This window comes from Physeter macrocephalus, chromosome 11 (genome assembly GCF_002837175.3).
Source record: "Physeter macrocephalus isolate SW-GA chromosome 11, ASM283717v5, whole genome shotgun sequence".
Taxonomy (NCBI): Eukaryota; Metazoa; Chordata; class Mammalia; order Artiodactyla; family Physeteridae; genus Physeter; species Physeter macrocephalus.
The window spans coordinates 33097380-33120943 of record NC_041224.1 but is presented as its reverse complement, the minus strand read 5'-3'; the positions used below and the strand labels follow the sequence as shown (position 1 = coordinate 33120943).

At 53.4% G+C, this 23564-nt stretch overlaps 2 protein-coding genes across 3 annotated transcripts in view; one reads left to right on the top strand and one right to left on the bottom strand.

Annotated features, from left to right (window-relative positions):
- PFKP (phosphofructokinase, platelet) overlaps positions 1-10411 on the top strand; it is a 73386-nt gene extending 62975 nt beyond the window's left edge. Inside the window, exons 17-22 of the mRNA XM_007110714.4 lie at positions 3462-3626; positions 4755-4816; positions 5141-5252; positions 6254-6353; positions 9896-9998; positions 10091-10411. Of these exons, the coding sequence (XP_007110776.2) occupies positions 3462-3626; positions 4755-4816; positions 5141-5252; positions 6254-6353; positions 9896-9998; positions 10091-10238 (690 nt within the window). The 3' untranslated portion in view covers positions 10239-10411. The remainder of the gene's footprint in view (positions 1-3461; positions 3627-4754; positions 4817-5140; positions 5253-6253; positions 6354-9895; positions 9999-10090) is intronic.
- A 615-nt stretch (positions 10412-11026) lies between these two features.
- PITRM1 (pitrilysin metallopeptidase 1) overlaps positions 11027-23564 on the bottom strand; it is a 31330-nt gene continuing 18792 nt past the window's right edge. For both annotated transcript variants that reach the window (XM_007110715.2, XM_007110716.2), the window contains exons 15-27: positions 20082-20198; positions 18599-18731; positions 17759-17879; positions 17571-17647; positions 17168-17333; positions 16772-16872; positions 15313-15433; positions 14968-15024; positions 14376-14488; positions 12859-12984; positions 11910-12055; positions 11569-11671; positions 11027-11486 (exon numbers count right to left, since the gene is read on the bottom strand). In XM_007110715.2, coding sequence (XP_007110777.1) covers positions 11393-11486; positions 11569-11671; positions 11910-12055; positions 12859-12984; positions 14376-14488; positions 14968-15024; positions 15313-15433; positions 16772-16872; positions 17168-17333; positions 17571-17647; positions 17759-17879; positions 18599-18731; positions 20082-20198 — 1475 coding nt within the window. In that variant the 3' untranslated portion in view covers positions 11027-11392. The remainder of the gene's footprint in view (positions 11487-11568; positions 11672-11909; positions 12056-12858; positions 12985-14375; positions 14489-14967; positions 15025-15312; positions 15434-16771; positions 16873-17167; positions 17334-17570; positions 17648-17758; positions 17880-18598; positions 18732-20081; positions 20199-23564) is intronic.

The window sequence follows — 23564 nt, the reverse complement described above, 5'->3', positions numbered from 1 at the left end:
CTCCCCTCCTATACTCCATGTCCCCCCACTGCTGGGTCCCCCCTGCTACACCCCAGGCCCCCCCTTCTGAGTCTCCCCTCCTGCACCCCATATCCCCCACTGCTGAGTCCCCATTGACCACATGGATGCACGTTCCCTTGACCCCGTACCCACCCTGCTTCAGGCTCTCCACAGCTCGCTGGTGCTGTTGAAGGAGCGCAGTAGGTACCCTGAGTTTTGTGTCCCCATTTGCGTGGTGCCCGCTACCATTAGCAACAACGTCCCAGGCACAGACCTGAGCTTGGGCTGTGACACCGGCCTGAATGTGGTCATGGAGGTAAGAGCTTTTTTGTTTGCCGTCGTGGTTTGTTTCTTTGCTGCAAGAAGACAGACAGCCCATGAGGTGGAACCCGTAGGGTCTGTCTTTCCCCCTCGAGGAGAAACGGAAGGGAGATTCCATCCGATCTTCCAGGACAAATGAGCCCAGTTTATCTTCAGCTCAAATTTGTGTCACTTCCCACCCAGCTTCTCTGTGTCTGGGGGAGGGTGAGCCCGCCTGTGCCGACTAAAAATAGGCTGCTCCTCGGGTGCTCTGGGTGATCCCTGTTCCTGCACCCCGTGGACCAGAGGCCTGAGGTGCCTTCCAGTGTGGTGAGGCTGCTGCCAGGTCTCCAGGTGACGAGCTGGCCGCGTGGTCCGTTGGAGGAGACGGGACGTGGAGCAGGTTGGGGCGGGGGAGTGTAGACGGTCTCGAGGGGAGTGAGAGTCCAGCGGACTATGGGCCACAGGGAGGAGACGCCCTTCCTTGTGCTGTGAGGGCGCTGCCCTCCCCTCCCCATCCGAGGGGGGTCCAGCAGCTCAGGTGTCACCTGCGCTCTGTCTGCGGGGCCAGCGCCTCCGAGCCCCGCCCACCCGGCTTCTGCTCTGGGGCGTGTCCTGCCCCATCGAGCCCCCCACCCCCACAGAGGTTCAGAGCCGTCTGTGCTGGAGGGTTCTCGCGCTCAGCTGGGCACAGACATCTGGGAAAGAGCGGTTCAGGGCAGGCTCTGACTGCAAGGCGGGGAGGCCGTCACCAGGACCTCCGCCGCCATCCAGGCCGACAGGCACGTCGGGGGCATTCTGCTCCCCAAGATGGGGGGCCCGTGGGCCCAGCACTTAGCCTCCCCGCTTCCATCAGGTAGCCCCAGCCATGGATGCTGGCGGGGGGGAGGGCATCCCCCCCACTCCGCAGGGCGTTGTCTGCACCTCCAGACGCCCGCACTGTCACCCTCCCGCCCCTACCTGGCACGTGTCACCCGCCACCCGGCCTCACCAGCCGCCTGCGCCTTGTGGATGGGAACCCCCAAGGGGGTGTGTAACTGGGTGCCGAGGTGTCCTCGTGCCCGAGCCCATGGGCTCTTTCCCATCTTAACACCCTTCCAAGCGCCACCTCATCTTTTCACATTGGGCTTTATGTTTACAACACCCACGTGGCAAAATGTGAGCAGTTCTGGGACTTGAGGATTTTCCTCCAGTGGAGAATTCACTGTCCCCGCCAGAGGGCGCCAGCGCTGGGCGAGAGGGGATGTTCCCGCAGTGGCCACGGCGGCAGGGCTGGTCCGGGCCGGGCAGGGGCGTCGGCCCTCCTGGATGCTCTCCTCTCACCCCAGAAGTCAGAGCCAGCCGGCCCTGTACCACCTACCAGGGACTGGGGCGCGCGGTCCTGCGGCCTCTTCCGTGCCAGCCCTGCGGCCTCTTCCGTGCCAGCCCTGCTCTCGGCAATTGGATGAGACACTGCCGGGAGGACTTGCTCTTTTTAGATCAAGTGAACTCAAGCCTCAGACACAACCTGGGTGAATGAGAGAGTTGACAGGCGTTTAAGCGCCTGGCTCCCCGGGGCTCCCAGCCGCCAGGCCGTGTCAGCTGCCAGGCGCCCGCGGTGGCTCCCTCTTCACCATCCGAGTCGGGGCCCAGACGCAGGTACTCGCCTCGCAGGAGAGGGGCTTTGCCGTCAGGCGGTTAACAGTGCTGCTCTCTGCGTTAGTGACGGTGACTCTCCGCCTTCAGTGTCAGGCTGGATCAGGAAAGGAACCCACGTGACCTGCAGCTCTGGGAGGGGCCTGTGCACCCCCCAGCCCTGAATTCCTCTGAGACGAAGACCAGGCAGAGAGGTTTAAGTGCTCGAAGGCCACGTAAAGGAGCCCGTGGAAACCCTCCCGCCCCCTGTGACCCCCGCACTGCCGGGAACCCGCATCCCCGCTTAAGTACCGGGAAGAGAGGATGGGTCACGTTGATGCGATTTCTTCTTCCTATCTTGGCTCCTGGAGAACGCAGAGCTGCCCAGCGGCTGAAGGGCGCACTGAATTTTGATTAAATCAATCTAACTATTTGGGGAGGGTGATGATCCATCAAACACATTGAAAGCATAGTCAGGAATGATGGAAGGGAGCCTGTGTTTGTTCATCAGAACGCTCCTTCACGGTTAACCCGAAGCACTGGAGTGAGGGCCTCCACATTGGTGGTGTTATACTTTGGCGCACAAACCTCTTTCCCCCAAAACGTGACCCCTGGTCTCCCAAGCCCCCACCCCCACCCCCCATTTAAGATTTCACTCTGGACTCCGAGCTGTTTGGACTGATTTAAGGAACCCTGTACGGTTACCCGTGACTGGTTGATGGACGGGGCAGGATGCTGCCTGCTTTTCTTTCTTTCATTGTCAGACACTTACTGAGCGCTGACTGTGCGATTCCTGTCTTCATGGTATTTGCAGTCTAGCGAGGAAGGCACCCCACCCCCGAATCAGAGAATTACTGAGTTGCAGAAACCTGCGCTGTGGTGACTCCTGTGGAGAGAGGCCTCGAGGTGTCACCAGAGCCCCTGGCAGAGGGGACCTGCAGTCCTGGCAACCACGCATCCTGGATTTCATTCCCACATAAGGGCTCGGTCTCAGGTTCCAGGCACGAGGCCCTGGGTGTCTTTGGGGGCCGCAGTCCAGCCCCCACGAGCAGGCCGTGAGAGGCCCCTGGGGCGGGCTGGGGCTCCTGAAGGGCTGAGCGAGGCCAGATGCGGACACGAGCGTATGTGGTGGACAGACCAGGGCAGAGGCCTTGCAGGCTCCCCCGAGAGAGGACGGCGGCTGGACGGGTTTCTGTGTCCCCGAGGGCCCGGTGCAGGCGTTTCCTTGGGGGCGGGGGTGGGACGGCCATCTGTGTATCGGCGAGTCTTCCGGGGGCAGGTCTGGAACCATCGTCCGGCTCTGAGAAGAGGTGCCCCACGGGAGGTAGTCCAGGGATAGACTGAGGACAGCCAGATCTAAGCGTCCACGGGGCTTTCCAGGAGAAAATAAAGCAAGGGATTTGCCCGCTGCCCGAGCCCAACAAGCCCAGCAACGCAGCCCCGCGAGGTCGCGGGCAGAGGGCGAAGGGGCCCCAGCGCACCGACCGAGGTCAGGGCCGGGCTGTGGGGTGGTGTCCCACGTGGCCTGACCGTGTCCTTCTGTGCAGACGTGTGACCGCATCAAACAGTCAGCTAGCGGGACCAAGCGCCGCGTCTTCATCATCGAGACCATGGGGGGCTACTGCGGCTACCTGGCCAACATGGGGGGGCTGGCTGCCGGCGCCGATGCTGCCTACATCTTCGAGGAGCCTTTCGACATCCGGGACCTGCAGGTACGTGGACACAGGGCCCGGGGTGCTGCCGCTTGGTGGGTCGACAGAGGCGCTGGTGATGCGTCAGGTTCAGGCACCCGCCCCCCTGCTTCTGATGGCGCTCACGCCAGTGACGCGTTAGGGCTCTGTCCGCGGTGACATGGTAACAGCAGGAACAGACACATTTCAGGGCACCTGCTGCTCTTTAACCTAAGCTTGTAAGTTTCTGTCTCTTACACTTGTCTACGAAGCAGTTATCGCCCTTCCTGGGAAGGCCCCACACTCACAGGGATGCGGACGTGTTCAGGGGGCCCGGTGCTTTGCCGGCTGCTGGCTACGGATGTTCAGGCTGTGGGGTACACACAATGCCAGAGCTCGGGTGTCCCTGTGGGGCTGAGTGGGGCGGAATGTGCAGCAGCTGGAGGACAGCACCCCTGCCTGGAGGAGCCCCTCGTTCCCTGGGACCGCAGGACGTAATGAGGGCTGCCTGGCGCCCACCGGGGAGGCTTGACCAGGCAGGGACGCAGCAAAGTAGGTGTTTTCAGCTAAAACCAGGACAGGAAATACACTCACTACCTGCAGCGTGCTTCTTTCTAAAAATGTTTGCTTTTGTGTCACTCTCTCGCTTTCTTGCACATTTCCTTTCTCAAGACACAACAGTCCTTCCTGAGAAAATTTGTGCACCGATTTGAGTCTCTAGGTTTCTCCTGGCCTGAAAATGCTTGGTAGGCAGTTTTACGAGTTTCTGTATAAAGTCAGGTAACAGGTATTTTCCTCTGAGATAGAAAACACTGTCATGGAAATGGATACTTTCCAGTGGAGGAAAGTATCAGCTCTAGGCGAGTACATGGAATACACACACTGATGTGTTCAAGGGAAACCGTTCATCTGGGCAAGCGTCTCCCATGGACGCCATGTGTGGCACTGACTCAGTGACACCCCCCTCCCCCTGCCGTGGCCGTGGGCTGCTGGGTTACAGGTTCCCTGGCGTTTGTCACTAGCTGATACGTCACTCATCTGCTGTCCTCTCCGCTACGAACTTGGAGCAGCTGCTCCAACTTCCCCCGCTGCCACTGTCACAGGGCCGGACAGTACCCCGCACACAGTAGGCGCTTAATAAAAGTATCCTAAGGGAACACTCTTTCCTAGTCCAACGTGGAGCACCTAACAGAGAAGATGAAGACCACCATCCAGAGGGGACTCGTGCTCAGGTAAGGGGCCTCTGGCTGCCCCCAGCTGAGCCCTGGCTGCTCAGAAAGAACCCGCTTCGCCTAACCCCCCACGAGGGGCCACTTCTCTGCACGATCTCGCTCTGAATCCTGGAGAAATGAGCGGAGTCACTGTGCTTCTTTGTGTTCAGACTTGCAGGCATTTACATAATTGGACGGTAATTTTTAAAAATTCATTTTTGCTGTGTAGTCAGTTTTCTTGTTTAAGATTCTGCAAGTCATTTCTTTAACTAAGCCGCTGACCTTGATAGAGAAGGCCGTGTGCAGCGGGCGGGCGGGATGGGAGCGAGCTGCCGTGTGTTTCAGGAACGAGAGCTGCAATGAGAACTACACCACCGACTTCATCTACCAGCTCTACTCAGAGGAGGGCAAGGGGGTGTTCGACTGCAGGAAGAACGTGCTGGGTCACATGCAGCAGGTGGGCCGTGGGCTAGGGAGGCAGCCAGATGCCTTGTGACTTTTCTCAGATGGGTGTCCTATTTTAGCCATTTTGGAAAAACGTGTATTCATGGGTAAATTCCAACATGATTAAAATCAACATCTGAACTGTGTTATTGTTAAACCAGATATCACCAGCCTCAGGAATCCTTTCCACTGTTTGTGATGTTTGGGCAGATGGGCTTTTTAAGGAAAACCATCCACTTTCATATAAATAGTGACACCAGTTGAGTGGATAGACATTCAAATTAAGTACTTGATTCAGTTTCAGGCCTTATTACCATTTAAATTGGAATCTCAGACAGATGATACTTCTTTGAGATTTGCATTAAATTGGAGCGATTTGGGAAGAATCTTGGGGTACACATGTAAATGCACCCAGACCACAAGGCAGGCAGCGGGCGGGCGTGGAGGGACCCGGTCCCCTGACAGCAGGCCTGTCCATCACCACCACTCAGTCCTGTGTCTTAGGAACTTGTAGCTCAGGGCCCATTAATGCACTGAATCCCCTGAAACTACATGATGGACTGGTGGGCACGTGTGTGCCTTTGTGAGAGAGAGCCCACAGAGTTGATCAGATTCTTAAAGAACTGTGACCACCCCTCCCCACCCCCGTAACCTACCCCAAAACAAGGTTAAGGAATCCTGCTAAAGATTCTAAAATAACAAAGATGCTCGTTGACCAGTTGGTTGATTAAAAGCCTCCTCCTTCGGGGAAGCACTGAGATGCCTGATGGGCTGGGCGTTGGCTGCAGGAGTTATGGGGTTTGTTTGGGTTTGTTTGGTCCCAGCCATATACAAGGAGATAGAAATATGCAACAAAACCCCCCAAAACCCATATTTACAAATTTGAGTCTCTCAGAAATGTGATGTGAATTTTGTTAAATAGTCATTTTAATTTCTATTCCATTTTAAAAAACGAACAGCCAGAAAGGTGTCGCTGTCTGTAACTAACATTCAGGTAATTCTAACCACCAACAGGGTGGGGCGCCTTCTCCATTTGATAGAAACTTTGGAACCAAAATTTCCGCCAGAGCCATGCAGTGGATCAGCAAGAAGCTGAAGGAGTCTGCAGGGAGAGGTACCAAGTGGGCAGCGGGGCGGCCGCAGCGCTGGGGGGGGCCGTGCTCTGGGCCCCCGTTTCTCCCTGGCTTCCACCCGGCCTTGGACTGCACGGGACAGAACCAGCTCTCACTCAACTCTGTTGCTGCTGCTTAAGACTCAGGTTATCGTTAGGAATAAAAGTAATTAATGAAACAAAATGCTCATTACTGAGGGAGGCGTTCCAATCACGTGGCAACATCTGTCTTCCTTTAATGGAAAACCGCAAGCTCGTGAGGGCTCCACTAGCAAGACCCCAGATGGGAGCTTTCCTGGCTGTGTTTCTTTGCCTCGTGGACGCTCTGAACTGGCTTTTCCTTAAGATACTTGGCTTCTTCGTTGATTCCTTATGGCCTCTCTTTTTGGAGAAAAGGACAGAGGATGGGGAAGTGCCTGGACTGTGTCCTCCTTGGCGGGTCCTCCCTCCATGTTTGACTCCGTCCCACTGGCAGCAACCTCGGGATTTGGTGATGTCATTCCCCGGCTCTCCTTCAGGGTTTGACTTTGTAGGATTAAACCTTCAAAGGCTCTGGTTTCGTGGTTTAGGTGAGAGAAGCAGAGTGCGTTTCCCTGACCGGCCGTAGGGCCGGCTTCTGAAACCATCTCTGTGGCCCACCCTTGCCCTCCCGCCACCCGCCACCCGGCCCTACCAGGGCCTCTGGGTCCTGCCCTGACCCGGGAGTGGGCCGGTTCTCCAGACCAGTCTCACCCACCCCAGGCTCACCTGCGGGAGGGCGCGATATCCCCTCCCTCCCTGGGCCACACCCGATGGATCCATCACCTTTGAAGTATTGCTGTGATGCTGGGTGGGACTGAGACAGGCACCCGTGGCTGTAAGTGGCTAAACCTCTAGGTTATGAGGGAAACGCCAGGCCCTTCCTGCCTATGGATCATTCTTGTTTATTCTGTTATTGCTTCATGTTATCTGATGATTTCTTGTTTTGTCTATATCATTTCTTAGGATTTAAAAATATTTTGATTATTTTAGAGGAATTTTTAATATTTTATGAGGAAGTCCATATTTTATATTCTGTCAAAGTCACATGTTGCAGACGTGTGTCTCCCATTTGTGGCAAACCCTGTCATTTTCTGCAAGGTTATCTTTTAACGAGGTGCTCTTTAATTTTTTTTAACATTCATTTTATTTTTATTTTTTTTGGCTGTGGCACATGGGATCTTTCGTTTTGGCGCGTGGGCTTCTCTCTAGTTGTGGCGTGCGGGTTTTCTCTCTCTAGTTGTGACGCGTGGGTTCCAGGGTGGGTGGGCTCTGTAGTTTGCGGCACGTGGCACAAGCTTGGAAGTTTTGGTGCCTGGGCTTAGCTGCCCTGTGGCGTGTGGGAACCTAGTTCCCCAACCAGGGATCAAACCCCTGTCCCTTGCATTGGAAGGCAGATTCTCTACCACTGGACCACCAGGGAAATCCCAAGTGCTCTTAATTTTAATGTACCCAATTTTTTTAACTTTGTCCTTAAAAATTTGAGCTTTTTGTGTTACTAAAATATTCACCTTTTACATTTAGTTCTTTAATCCACTTGAACTGATATGCAGTTTAAGGTGTAATATTTTCCATGTGTACAGTTATTTGAGTGCCAGTCATTGAAAAATCCATTTGTTTTTCTACCCTGCAGTATAAACTCCATCATAGACCAGGTATCCAAAAGCTTAAGGCACTATTTCTGGATTGTTAGGTTGATGTTTTGGCATTCAGTTACCGATCCGTGCCAATGTTCCAGTTTTGTGAACAATTACTAATACCTAGTAGGGCAAGTCCTACCTGGGCCATCTTCCAGTTTTGGCTATTCCTGGCCCTCTGTGTCAAGGTCCATCAATTCTGTTGGATTTTTTTTTTGGGGGGTGGTGGTTACATTTAAATAATAAATCATTTGGAGGAAGAATTGACATTTTTAAAGTATTGAACTTCTAACTCATGAACATTTAATCTCCATATATTTAGGCCTTTTGTTATCTTATTAAAGCAGTTTTACATAAAGATCTTGCATATCTTTTGATAAGTTTATTCCTGACTTAGTGATTTTAAAAATAAATTATTGCATGGGACTTCCCTGGTGGTGCAGTGGTTAAGAATCCCCCTACCAATGCAGGGGACACAGGTTCAATACCTGGTCTGGGAAGTTCCCACGTGCTGCGGAGCAACTAAGCCCATGCGCCACGACTACTGAGCCTGCACTCTGGAGCCCGTTAGCCACAACTACTGAGCCCGTGCGCCTACAGCCCGTGCTTTTGCAACGAGAAGCCACCGCAATGAGAAGCCCCCGTGCCACAACAAAGAGTAGCCCCCGCTCACTGCAACTAGGGAAAGCCTGCGAGCAGCAATGAAGACCCATTGCAGCCAAAAATAATTTATTAAAAATATATTATTGCAAATGGTATCAGTGTCTTATAGCTGGTGTACAGAAATACAACTCGTTTGTACACTGATTTTTGCCATCAGTAACTTTCTACACACCCTTAATTCTAGTAATTATTTGTAGATACAATTTTTTTCTTTTGGTTGTTATTATCCACACATATGGCATCTGTATACGACCTTTTGGTTTTTTCCTTGATACTTTTTGTGGTCATTTTTGTACACTGATTTTTGCCATCAGTAACTTTCTACACACCCTTAATTCTAGTAATTATTTGTAGATACAATTTTTTTCTTTTGGTTGTTATTATCCACACATATGGCATCTGTATACGACCTTTTGGTTTTTTCCTTGATACTTTTTGTGGGTGTTTGTGTTCCCTCCAGAGAAATCCTGACAGACACAGCGACAGCAGAACTCCTGTCTTGTTCTCAACCCTAATGGCACAAGGAATGCCTTTAATGTTTCATGACTGAGAATTCTTACTAATATTTAACTGAAGCCTTTCTTTCTGCAACTTATTATTTGCTGATGGTCTTTGATAGTTACTGGATACCTCTGATATTCGTTTCAGTAGTTTTTCAGTCGCGAAGGCTACGGTAACACTTTGGCGTCAAATGAGATGGTCACTTGAATTTCCTTCAGCTGACTTGCTAGTGCTAAGGCCACTTCGCCTTCCTGGGATGCGCCCCCGACACCCCCTGCTGTGCATGCTCTTCTCACTGCAGGCTGGCCCCATCCGCTCTGTCCCTGTCCATTGTAGGGGGTGGGCAGCCTTGTTCTAGCTTCTAAGAGGCTGCCGTGGGGGGGGGGGGGGTTCCCCGGGGAGAGCGTTTCTAAGGCAAGTTTTGTTTTGATTTTTGGATGTTTGCTAAACCTCTACCTGCATCCCAGCCCTGCTTTCTGTGCAGGGAAAGCTGAATTTCTTCAGTGTGTATAGACCTGCTGGTGTCTGTTCCTTGAATCTTTTTATCTTCCACAAAATTCTCAATTCATCTACACTTTCAGAAAATTTAGCATGAAAATCTTCGTAATACCCTCTTTTCTTTTCAGTGCCTGCAGCACTTCGTCCTCCCTTCGCTCCAGACGTTGATTATTTGTGCCGATACCTTGACTTCACCCCCTCATTTTCTTACATTTTTCTGTCTTATAGGAAAAAGATTTGTAAGTGACGATTCCGTCTGTGTGCTGGGAATAAGCAAAAGAAACCTGCTCTTCCAGCCCGTGGCCAAGCTGAAGGAGGAGACGGACTTCGAGTAAGTGCATGGGGCCCTGTCGGAGGGAGGGGAGGGAGGCCCGCTGGGTGGGGGGCCCAGGCCCTGCTCAGCCACCCCTCCCCCTCCCGCAGGCACAGGATCCCCAAGGAGCAGTGGTGGCTGAAGCTGCGGCCCCTCATGAAGATCCTGGCCAAGTACAAGGCTAGCTTCGAGGTGTCGGACGCGGGCCAGCTGGAGCCTGTGCAGCCCCGCGGCCCTGAGGAGCATGCCACCATCTAGACGCCCCACCTGCCCGTTTTGTAACGTTTAAGTTATTTATGAGCACTTTATGCGAGCATCGTAAGTGAACCCTGAGCGCAGCCCGCCTTCCCCGGCACGGGGTGTCAGCTGTGCTGTCTTCTGTGTCCTGCTTCACAAATCGCGGATCCCGCAGAATTAAACGTTTGCTAAAAGCCAACCACAGTGCCTGGTTTCTTTGTTTTCTGAGTGGGAGTTGAAAACCTCAGGGTGTGTGAGTGGTTCTCAGGGTTTTGTCGGCAGATACAGGCACGTGTTTTCTAGGGAATTGGGAGCCAGGAGATAGGCGAGGAAAGAGGTGGCGCTCTGACTGGCAGGCGCGTGGGTGACTCGCCAAGTGCACCGGGAAGGCCCTGGACCAGGGCGCCAGGTAAGGTGATACCCCCCCGGGGGGGCAGGGGTGGATGCGCCCCTGAGTCTTCAGACATGAGCTCCTCTGCCCCTGCTGTGCGCCTGGAGGAAGCGGAGGAGGGGATTCGGTTCCTTTCAAGGCAGGGCCGGCAGGTTCCTTTCTGTCTGACAGCCTGACGGGGCGGAGGAGTCAGATCCCGGAGTCAAAATTGATGCCGTCCCCCAGCCCCGCGTCCTCCAGGCTCGTCCACCGCACATGCTGCTCCACCACCCCACGGCCTTGGTGCGGCCCCGCCGCCAGGGTGAGTGGAGAGCAGACGTCAGGACACCTCTGTCCCTTTGCTCGTGCATTTCTCCATAAAGAAGTCCCTAAAAACTGCTTTAACAAAAAGTGATTTAAAATGACTATAAAGCATAGGTAGGTCAGAGCCACCTTTTATTTTTAAAATACATGTTCTAGGATTAATAGGTAAAATAAGCATTCATAGCATTAGGAGGAAGTCTTAAAATCTATAATCTGTGCATCTCCGGCACTTACTGCATGATTATTTCAATTAATTTCTTCGTGATCACTCTATTTCCTTCTTCAAGACAGAAGAGTTTTCGTCTGACTTGCCAGGCAATACCTTAGGCAAAATCATAAGAATGATATATACATATATATGCTCACATATTCATATGATCAAGAGTTTTGCAAAAAAAAAATAACTTAAAGGTCAGAAAAGCACAGAGCCCTGTCAGGAGGCCTAAGGCTGGGCCGAGTCCCACGGAGTCAGGGTTAGCTGCTATCTCACTATCCACGACGGGTCCTTGGCGATGCTCGCATTGTCTGGTCCGAGCAGAGCCACGCCATGTGTGCTCCTCCCGGCGCCCAGGTACCTGCAGGTGGACGGGTGGGGGTCACTCAGGCAGCAGCGGGGGGCGCAGGGTCTGGGCGCTAAACCACCTGGCTCCTACTCACCTGTTGCTCACGTCAACCAGATCCTCGTGGCGGACAGCGAAGAGCTGCTCGCGGTGCGCCTGCTTCACCTCATCCGAGAGGCCATACAGGAAGCAGTCCAGGCCTGAGTGAGCACAAGTGGCAGGATGGAGGGGCATGTGGCCACCTTGGCCCTTTACAGCCTGTTTCCATCCACCACAGGTCACACGGCTGCCCGTCACGCGCCCGCAGCGCACTCTCCTCCCGACTCGGCTGAGACGCACGGTCTCGTGGAGGCTGGGAGGGCGCGAGCCTGGGGAGCCGCATGGGGGGATCCCAGCTGTTGACACCACGGCTCGAGGCACGTTACATACGCCAGATACCTTTGTCTGAAGGAGCCACCGGAGCGTCCACGGCGGCGAAGACAGAGAGCTTTGCCTCGTTGATGTCCTGCTGCGTGAACCTCCCAGACTTGGCCCAGTCGACGGCCTTCAGGAAGGACTGCAGCGTCTCCGTGGAATGCGGGTCCCTGGAGACCCAAGGAGTCAGACTCACACGTTCAGCAGAAAAAGTATAGGGGACACCCAGGCACGACTTCAGTTCTTCAATGCTTCGGGGTTGTTAATGCTGTTTTAACAGTCCAGACAACCCAGTACTCTGGAAATTGACATGTGGCCACACAAGCCCCGACACTCTCCCTGCAGACCTCGCCTGTCACCCGCACTTCGCCACCTGATCACTGACTACAGCGCTATGACCCAGGACAGGAGAGCTGGGGGACCGGCCGGAAGGAACAGAAGACGCTCATAAGATGCACCCAGACGGCGCAATGATCACGCCTCAGAGGCCAGTTTCCGGTGTCCTTCCCTGAACAGAAAGAGCTCCAAGGCCCCCCCCTCATTCACACGTGCATGTGGTCCTGAGGGCACCTTGTGGGAAACGCCTCGTTTTTCATGTCCCTCAAGACCCACGGCCCCCACATGACCACATCAGCCCATGTCACGGGACGTGTAGCAGTCGGGGACAGAGAGAAACCCTCCATCCCTGAGGTGCCAGAGAGGCAGCAGGGCCACAGAACAGAGACGTAAAAGGGCAGAACAGTCTGGGCCTGAAGACCTAACCCAGCCCCGGAGAGCTTCCAGGTCATCTCCTTACACACCCTGGTTACCAAACCCCAGAGCTATTGTCTATCCCCTCCCGCTGTCCCTAAGGCCTGCAGCTGAAAGGACCTTGCTGGGTGGGGTTACACGCCGGCCCAGTGACAACGGGACAAGCGTTTTTCTGAAGTTCGCTCCGCGTGTGAGGACACTGGGGCCAGACGGCCCGACTCACCTGTACGAGTAGAGCGTGAAGATCCCGCCGTAGCTGAGTCTGGCGCCTCCACCATAAGCACCGCCTTTTTCTCGAATTTCCGTGTGCAAGAATTTAGCTGTCATCAAGCGTGCCAGGATCTTGAGACTGAAAAGAAAAAAAATGCGAGTGAAAAACAACGCGGCTTGCAGGGCAGTTATGTATATATAACACGGAGTAACCCAAGACAAGGGCAAGTGTGTCTGAGTAAGAACAAAATTAGAACCAAGTAAAACGATACATACATCATGACCTTTTTTTCATTTTAAAATAGAAGCTAGGAGAAAAATGTGAGGAAGATGAACTTTCAGAGGCTTGGGTGACGGGGGTGGGGCAGGAACGTCCCTCCTGCTTGACCTGCCGCGGCACACGGAACGTTTAGCGGTGAGTGGGTTCCATGATGCAGGCGAACGTGTGGCCCATCACTTACTTAAACCCCCGCGTTAGCCTGTGCGCGCACGCGTGTACGCACGAGGCGTCCCTCCCTCAGAAAACACTCCAACAGCGTGAGCTTCTATCAGGGGTCCCATGTCCCCATGACTTCCATCCATCGTGAGCAGTGACAGCTGCTGCCCCAGCACAGCCGAGGTGGTTCCAGAAGGACAGCAGCCAGGCTGACCCGACGGGGGCCCTGCCTGCTCCCATTCCCCCCACTCCCGCCCCCTGACTGGTCTTTTCTACAACAGAGCAGGTGACACAGGCAGAGGGGACGCGAGTGGAGGAGCGAAGCCGAGGCTCCGGGAGAGGGTGGGGACCCCATGCAGATAAGCCCTGATCCCCGACAGGGCCAGGGGTCCACCCTCCACGCACCTTTTTTCAGAAACTTCTGCTGTTTCTGTTATGTAAGGGGAATTATAAAATACAAAAGAATGGGCTTCCCTGGTGGCACAGTGGCTGAGAATCCGCCTGCCAATGCAGGAGACATGGATTTGAGTCCTGGTCCGGGAAGATCCCACATGCCACAGAGCAACTGAGCCCGTGCACCACAACTACTGAGGCCGCGCTCTAGAGCCCGTGAGCCACAACTACTGAAGCCCATGAGCCTGGAGCCCATGCTCCGCAACAAGAGAAGCCACCGCAGTGGGAGGCCTGTGCACCACAAGGAAGAGTAGCCCCCGCTCGCCGCAACTAGAGAAAAGTCCGCATGCAGCAACGAAAACCCAATGCAGCCATAAATAAATTTAAAAAAAATAAAATAAAATACAAAAGAATGGAAAAAACACCTATGATCCCAGCACCCAGGAGTAGGTACCTCTTGTTTTTGTTTCTGAACCTACATCTTTCTATTCACTATAGAAACACACGTTCCTACTCCTGATGGCCAAGCAGAGCGTGTCTGATTCCTGTAAACGCGGAAACGAGCTGACGGAAAAGATGAGCTGTGATGACACTTCCCACACAGACACCCTTTCCCCCTTGAGCCCGGCGACAGCGCCGTGCTCCAGAGCTGCTCCGCACCCACCATCAAGCGTCCCCAGCAGCGCCCTTCCCCCTCGCACCTGGCGTGGGCCGGGGCCGCGTACGGAGCAGTCCTGATGCACTCAGCTACGTAGTTCACCGGGAACGGGAGCAGGAAGTGTGTCTTCGTCGGGCAGGGCTTGAAGGTGGGGTCCTGGGGGCAGAGGCCGTCACCACCGCGTGGCCCAGGGGCTAGCTGGGCACATGCCCCGGAGTACCCAGACCCCCGCACTGCGACGCCCTGGGCGGCACCAGCCACGTCCCCACACGCAGCAGCCAGGCGCTGACGACCTCGTCTCGCACAACCTCACCTCAGAGCTGAGATGAAGTATCCTACCCCCAACCCAGACTCCCCTGGGACCGTCTCATGCCACGCCATTCCCAGGGCAGTGTGTGTGACCTTGCTTGGTCACTCCCCCAGGACAAGCCAGGCCAGCCACCAGAGCTCAGGGGCAGCAGGGCGCACGGGAGGGGAGGTGACCCCCATGTGGCAGTGATGTTTAAACATAGGTGGACTGAACATGAGGCACCCAGACAGACAGCACCTGGCGGTCCTACCCGACGGACGCCCAGCTGGTGACGGAAGGGCCCATGGATGCGCAGTGGGCAGGGCATTAAGCAGAAGGGACTCACCGTCACCAGCTTCCTCGTGACTGGGGAGTGCCTGCCAGGTCCCTTAGGTGCAGGTTTCTGAAAGTAAAACGTTTCCCAGAGAAATGAGAAAACGCCCAAGCTCACGTGAGCAGGTAAGGTACGTTCCAGGAAGTGCACAGAGCTCACGACAAGCGTCAGGGTACATCTGCTCGAGGCTTCAAGCTCTGAGGCTGCTGCAGCCCCAGCCCAAGTGGTCCTCCAATCAGGAGACTTCACTGCAAGGCTCAAGTGGCTACAGGGGAGCACAGGATCGAAGGCCAAACTACAGGCTTTGGATTCACTGGGTTTCCTGGCCCCGCGGGCCGGCAGGGGACACAACCTCACCTCCACCACGTGCGGGTGCGCAGGCTTCCTTTCCTTCTTACTCCGGCTGAGGGTCCTGAGGAAGTTGTCCACCGAATTCTCCACCTGAGACATTTGCTGGGGAGTAGCATTCACGGAACATCTGTTTAAAAAAGTCTATGTGCAGAAAACCATTACTATGAAAAATAAAGTGTTACGTTTTGCATAATTAAAACAAAAATGAATCACATACAAAAATAATACTCAAAAGTGTAAAAACGTTTACATGTAAACATAAAAACAAAAACCGAATAAAACAGCAGACAAACAAGGCAACACTACAGCCGTCTTCCTTCACCACATGTTTTCCAGGTACAAAAAAGCCTATCCCTTATCTCAGTGTGTTACAGACAATAAACAGCTAGTTCTGCTAAACTCTGTGCTCTCCTGAGAACGAGGAGGATGCAGAGACTAGATATCCAACAATGCCTTCAGGGCTACAGTATCAGAGGACTGAAAACGTCAGTCTGGAACAGAACGAACCCGGTCACTAAAGTAGAAAAGTGTAAGTAGGCAAAGAACTGCCACGCTCCCAAAAAACATTTCTCTGTGGCTCTCCTGAACTCTACAGATCACAGATACCATCTACAGTACACTGACAAATTGTATCCTTTCCGGTTTGGGCCATAAATCCTAAGTCTATTTTGGTCGAAATAACAGGTTCCATGACAACAACACTGTTCTGGGCTCTAGCCCAAGTGCTTTGCAAGCATGCTCTCCCTCCTGGCCCGAAATCCGCAAAGGACTGTTTCATGGAGCAAACGGAGAAGGTCCCCATGGTTAAGTTCCCCGAGACACCAGCCATGAGTGCACGGGTGGCCCAGGAACTAACTGGGTGCCGGCTCTGCTGGCCAGAGGCCCCCAACCTCCTGCTGCCCAGACGGTTCGGGAGAGCCTGCTAGTGACTCCCAAGAACTGCCGGGCCAAGGTCCTGGGGTGTGTTCCACGGAGGGAGCTGCAAGCTCATCTAAGGCAGCGACGCTGGCGGTGAGGCGGGTGCTGCCAGCTCAACAGCCGTCGTCCTCTTTAAGTCTCGTTCGTGTCACAACCTGAGCTGAAGGCCAACCACGTGCAGAGGCTGGTGTTCACCCCAAACGGGTGCACAATTACTCTCACGAGAACCTCTGCGCTTTCACCGTGGCCTCGGGCAAGAGGACCCCGGCAGGGTCTTGCTGAGGCTCATTTACGGAACATCCGCCGTTGACTCGTGCAGCAGGGAGTCCACCTGTGGCTCCAGGTTAAAGCAGCCTGCCCTCCTCCCCCCACCTCCCAGGACACTTGTTCAGCTTCTGTATAAAACAGCTCTTTCATGGTTAGAACATCTGGAGTCTAGAACGATTCTGTAGCCTCCACCAAGCGTTTTCTAAAAAGCATCTAAAACTACACTTTGTGACACAGGATGAGGATGGAGTCTTTGCGTAGAAACAAACCGCAGCCCCACCTGAAGTTCTCACAGTTCAACAGATGCTTCTTGATGCGCGGGAGCTTCCTCAGGATGGGCTGGATGTCCGTCATCTCTGCGATTCTCTTCATGAGCCTCACCTAAGCCAGAGAACCAACAGGTAGAGACAGACGCGCCTTGGCCTGGACCAGACTTCCCTGACACGGGGTCCCGCGGGGACACGGGGTGGGGGGGCGGCGGCGGGGCCAGGTCCTGTGCTCGCGGGGGACGTGCACTTGCTCGGCTTGGGGGTGGGGGAGGGGCTGCAGGCTGGAAGGAGGAGGGCGGGCGAAAAAACTTTTTCCCCATGAAACTTGGCCAGTTTGAGTTAGCCTTCCTGAGACACGAACAATGTATTACGAGCCCTGGAGCCCCAGCCGCCCCTGAGCGTGTCACCTGGTCCATCCCCCCGAAGGTCTCCTGCAGGTCCCCCGCGGGCGCCAGCGTCCTGCCCGCCCTGATGGACGCGTAGAGGTGGCCCGCGTCGGGGACCCCATTGGACAGCTCCTGAGCTGTCATTTTCACCAGCACTCGGAAGTGTTCCTCCTCCTCAAAGCAGGGGCTGCAGAGAAAGAAAAGGTAGTAAATGAGACCCAGTCATGCCCCCTTCAACAGCAGGGAAATCTGCTAAGCGTAGGTTCTTAGATGATGTAAACCGTCCCTGGAGATGTCATGAGTCCACAGGAGTCACGGGGGAAAGAAACCGACAACCAACAAAGGCACGCAGCTTCCGCTCTCAGGACCCGGCAGACTCAGGTCTCTGGTACGTCTGGGGATTTACGTCTTTGCAAATACTTACTTGTTAAAGATTTCACTCCACAGATGCATCATGTCTGGTAGGTTTCTATCGAGGCAGAAAGATGAAAAGAGCACACCCTAAATCAGGACAGAAGAAAAAGAATAAGAAATTAATTATTATGTAATTTAAAAGAAAACACGGCGCCCGAGAAGCCAACCGTCACCACCGCGTGCTGAGGAAACGGCTACCTGCTCGTAGGTGTCGAGGTGCGAGTCGTCGGGGAGCACGTGGGGGACGGCAGCCAGGCCCCCCGTCTTCAGGTCCACCTGCTGGGCCAGCTCCCTGTAGTCGAGGCTGCCGCAGCCCAGCCTGTGCAGGGAGCGCGGAGTCACCGGGGCGGGCCGCGTTCCCATGCGGCACGCCCCCCCAACCACCGCCTGCCAGCCCAGCAGCTGCTCTGCCCCCCCACAAACTCTGCAGGCTGCAGCCGCGCCGGTCAGGTAGTCTTGGGGGTGAAATCTGAAGAACAAGCCTTAAGAAAAAAAAGTCACTTCAACTTCTTTTGTAGGAAACATTCTAATCGCTGTTCCTAATGTAAGAAGTAATTCCAGCCAAGGCGATGACTGAGTTTTCCCCGAATCCACGCTGCCGTGGAAGGGCAGGCGGTGGGAGCCATACTGATAAAAGGGCGGAGAACTCGGGAAAGGGTCACTTCCTCCGGGGCTGGCCCCAGGCCCACACGTCATATTTAAAGGCTTACATTTGATGAAAGTAATCATCTCCTCATAATCTTAAAAAGAACTCAGTTGTTGAGATTATAGCTATATCTGTACTACCCTGTGCTCTACATTTATAAATATTTTAATGTACTGTATTTTAGTAAGAAAGTATGATTACCATAAGAAAGATTCTCAACAAATACACCATCCACCTTTTTGTAACACTATGGGATTTGAAAATTAAAATGACTCACTGAAAATTGATTACTGATACATTGAAACAACACAGAGAAAACATCCACCGATAAATATGCGAAGGCGTGCAGAGTTCTATAAATGCGTGTCTTCACCCCAGAAGGAGCCCCTTACTTGGTGAGGACGTTGCAGAAGAGGGGCACATAGGGCCGGAGCTCCTCGGGCAGGGTGTTCAGACTCGAGAAGGCTCTGAAGTAGATCACGCCGTTGGTGGGCTGCGTGCAGTACTGGACGGGTGTGTCCCCAGCTGCAGGAGCAAAGGCACTTCTTTATAATTTTTACCAGTAAAGTTTTAACCATGTAACCATCATTTAATATTTTTAAAATGCTAAAGCTTTTCAAGGATGGAGGTTTACATTTTATATTAGCAGAAGAACACTATTTGTTTGCCATAATTCAGACAAATTTCCCTCTTGTACTTTCATTACAACAAAAGCTGAAAGCCTTCAACGCTTAAAGTAACCCTTGTGCTTCGTGAAAAACGAGAGCAGAGTACGAACGTTCTTGGGGTTTTCTGAACACCCCACAGTCCAGCTGCAGTCCAGCTGCCCTCCCCGCCTGCACCCAGACCCTCCTGGGTATTGGCAGGGACTCTGGCAGGCCGCTCCCACAACAGGTGACCTCACTTTCACCCACCCCAAACGCAACTCACCCCCTAACAAGTCCTGTCCCCAAACCCGAGGACCCTCATGACCCACAACACACTGGAACCCATCCCGCTCGACACCCCAGGCCTCTGTGGCCCCAGGTCCCTCACAACTGTGTGTTCTACTTTTTACATCCTGAGCGCAGTGTCCTGAACCAGCGGAGGAACTAAGGCATCTACTGATGACGAATTACTTCACTGATTCCTTCCTTGAACACAATGAACTTCACTGATAAACCAAACCTGAGGGGGTTAAACGATCAGTGGGATGTGAACCCCGCTTCCCAGAACTGGGCCAGAGAGGAGGCTTCATTTACATGTGCAAATGAATACCTCAGGTGTGGTAAACGGGACGGGCCCCGGGACAACAACAGGCATGTCACACAAGTCAAAGGGATGCTCGCACACAGCCTGAATCCTAACCTAGACGCGGGAACCAGTGAAGGTGTCAGGCTGTTGTCAGACCTGCTCAGGAAGGAGCAGCAAACTCACATCACGGCCATGTGAGAGAAGCGTCCGCAACACAGGGCACGTCTCCTGTGTCCGGCAGAAGCGAGCGATGGGTGCAGACGTGGGGGGATGCCAGGAAGGAGCGGCTGCCACCCCCTCCGTGCCCCACAATGCGACACCTAGTGCCGTGGGCCTCTGGACCCCAGCTGGGCTAAGGAGCGGGTGTGGGCAAGTGGCCCAGAGGACACCCGTGCCCTTGAGAACTGCATGAACACACACACAGCGGAACCCGAGGCCTCCCCGCCCCCAGAGGCAGCTCGGCCCTGTCGGACCCACCCGGGGAAAAACACACGCAGGCCCTCGAGTCCACATCTGCCGTCGCTGAGCTGGACTAGGAACGGGGCTTGAACGTCCTATGAAGACACCCACTGCTGACTCTCCCCCTGAGGACGCTGAGACGCAGCCTAACCCTGAGCCGGGGCACCAAGACCCGCCACTGACCTGCCAGAGCCACCTCCACCTCCGTGAACGGGATGCGGGGCTCGATGTCCGACACCTTCAACGCGGGCAGACACGACACGTCCTGAGGTTGGCTTTGCTGAGCCTGTAATTCCAAACCTAAGAGGGGAATGAACATCCAGGATGATGCTGAGAAGGTCTTACTCGGTTCAGCTCCTATTTATTAACTTATATTAAGACTCAGCGTCTCCCACGCCAAGCGTGGGGAGCCCGTCAGCACTGGGGTTCAGAGGTTTCCCAGGAAACCAGATTTAGAAGCATAATAACCAGCTCGGCAGGCAGCTCTCTTCCTAATTCTCATTCTCAGCGATTTAAGAGAACGATTTTGCTGGGGGAAGGGGGGAGCAGTTCGCTCAAGCAGTTTCCCCTCTTCGCCCAACCAAAATTTTCTACTAGAGACTGAACCAGTGGATTGAAACTTACTAACTTTTGTGCTTGTTTATTCTTATGTCATTTTCACAAACCTCAGCAACATGCTTGTGTAATCACATAAAGTTCACAAATTACAAAAATGGGTAAAATACACTTTCTGGGCCTGATCAGAGGGTAGATGCCCCTTTTGTACAGACTGGGCAGCCCGTGGGGAGGGGCCCAGGCTGTAGCTGGGGGACGTCACGGGTTAAAGTCAGCGCTCCCGCTGTCACCTCACCCCCCACGCCCGGCTCCCCGAGTCCCCAGCACTGGGTCCCCGGGCCCGTGAGGGGCTTCGGTGCAGCTGCTCCCGGGCACCAACCTGTGCCCCGTGGAGGCCCGAGGACCTGGCTCCCCACGCTCTGAAGAACCCCCTGCACTTTCAAGGCCCCCCTCCGGCCCTCTCCCTGCAGTCAAGCAGAGCACCCCGACGCCACCCCTCAGACGCTTCCTCATTCTCTGCGTTGGGCCTCCTGCCCTTGTCCTGGAGAACACGCCCACCGGCCCCGGCGGCTCGGCGGCTCCCGTCAGGATGATGCTCCTCTCGGGCCGGGGGGTGGGGGGCAGGCATCAGGGCAGCAGAGGCCGCGAGCACCCTCCTCCACCAGACACAGGCTCCCAACGGCCCAGCCACGGCCCTGCACATGATACACACAGACCCCCAGACTGGAAGACTGTTTGACGTTTCCAGTAGATTAATCTCCCATTCCCACTTCTCACTGGTGTTCATCTCCAGATTGGACTCTGACTCACTGATTCTTTACACTGAAGTCCACACTCAGGACTTACTGACCTGACATAACGGTAAGTGCTCTAGCACTGTGTCCCTCCCTAAGGGACTGGAAGACAGAAACACGCTCTTTAACCAGGCCCCACATCCCTTCACACGCACCTCCATGGCCAGGCCAGACGCCTGACAACTCAGGGAACGCACGGTCTGTGCTGAGGCATGGAATTACCTTCTGTGCCACAAATGGCTATAAGCACAGGCGGAAGATGGGTGGGACCACATCAAACTGAAAAGCTTCTGACAGCAAAGGAAACTGTCAACATGAAAAGGCCATGTACACAGCGGGAGAGAAAACTTGCAAATCGAATATTATCTGGTAAGGGGCTAATATCCAAAATATTTAACGAACTCAACAGCAAAATACAAACGATCCAATTAAAAAAGGGGTTGAGGACCTAAACAGGCATTTCTCCAAAGAAGCACACAGATGGCCAACAGCTACGGGAAAAGGCGCTCTAAGGCGCTCTACATCACTCATCAGGGACATGCAGATCAAAACACATGAGACATCACCTCACACCTGTCAGAATGGCTGTAATAAAAAAGACGAGATAACAACTGTTGGTGAGGATGTGGAGAAAAGGGAACCCTTGTGCACTGCTCGTGGGAATGTATATTGGTGCAGCTACTATGGAAAACAGTATGGTGGTGTACAGCACCGTTACTAAAGTCAGTAATACTGTACTGAGATTTGAAAATTGCTAAGACAATAAAATTTAAGTTCTCATCACAAGACAAAAAACTCTACATGTGGTGACGGATGTTAACTAGACTAACTGTGGTGACCATCTCACAATATACAAATATGTCAAATCAGTATGTCGTACATCTGAAACTAATACATTATGTCAGTTATTCCTCAATTTAAAAAGAACTTAAAAAAGGAAGATGGAACTTGTCAATTGGCACTCCCAAAACGGAAGTTAATCATATCAATCACAATTAGCATGTTAAATTTATGGAAGACATTTGTAGCAACACGGATGGACTTGGATTATCATTCTAAGTGAAGTCAGACAAAGATCATATTACTTATATGTGCAATCTAAAATATGATACAAATGAACTTATTTATAAAACAGAAACAGACACACAGACACAGAAAACAAACTTCTGGTTACCAAAGGGAAAGGGAAGAGGGATAAATTAAGAGTCTGTGATTAGCACACACACTACTGTATATAAAACAGATAAACAACAAGGTCCTAATGTACAGCACAGGGAACTATATTCAATATTTTAAAATAGATTGGTTCAAGATGGCAGAGTACAAGGACGTGCACTGACTCCCTCTTGCGAGAGCACCAGAATCACAACTAACTGCTGAACAATCATCGACAGGAAGACACTGGAACTCAACAAAAAAGATACCCCACATCCAAAGGCAAAGGAGAAGCCACAATGAGATGGCAGGAGGGGCGCAATCACAGTAAAATCAAACCCCATAACTGCTGGGTGGGTGACTCACAGACTGGAGAAAACTTATACCACAGAAGTCCACCCAGTGAAGGTTCTGAGCCTCACATCAGGCTTCCAAACCTGGGGGTCTGGCAACAGGAGGAGGAATTCCTAGAGAATCAGATTTTGAAGGCTAGAGGGATTTGACTGCAGGACTTCAACAGGACTGGGGGAAACAGAGACTCCACTCTTGGAGGGCACACACAAAGTAGTTTGTGCATCAGGACCCAGGGGAAGGCGCAGTGACCCCTTAGGAGACTGAACCAGACCTACCTGCTAGTGTTGGAGGCTCTCCTGCAGAGGTGCAGGGGGGGCGGTGGTTGTGTCTCACCGTGAGGACAAGGACACTGGCAGCAGAATTTCTGGGAAGTAATCCTTGGCGTGAGCCCTCCCAGAGTCTGCCATTAGCCCCACCAAAGAGCCGGGCAGGCTCCAGTGTTGGGTCGCCTCAGGCCAAACAACCAACAGGGAGGGAACCCAGTCCCACCCATCAGCAGACAAGCGGATTAAAGTTTTACTGAGCTGTACCCACCAGAGCAACAGCCAGCTCTACTCACCACCAGTCCCTCCCATCAGGAAACTTGCACAAGCCTCTTAGATAGCCTCATCCACCAGAGGGCAGAAAGCAGAAGCAAGAACTACAATCCTGCAGCATGTGGAACAAAAACCACATCCACAGAAATACAGACAAAATGAAAAGATAGAGGACTTTGTACCAGATGAAGGAATAAGATAAAACCCCAGAAAAACAACTAAATGAAGTGGAGATAGGCAACCTTCCAGAAAAAGAATTCAGGATAATGATA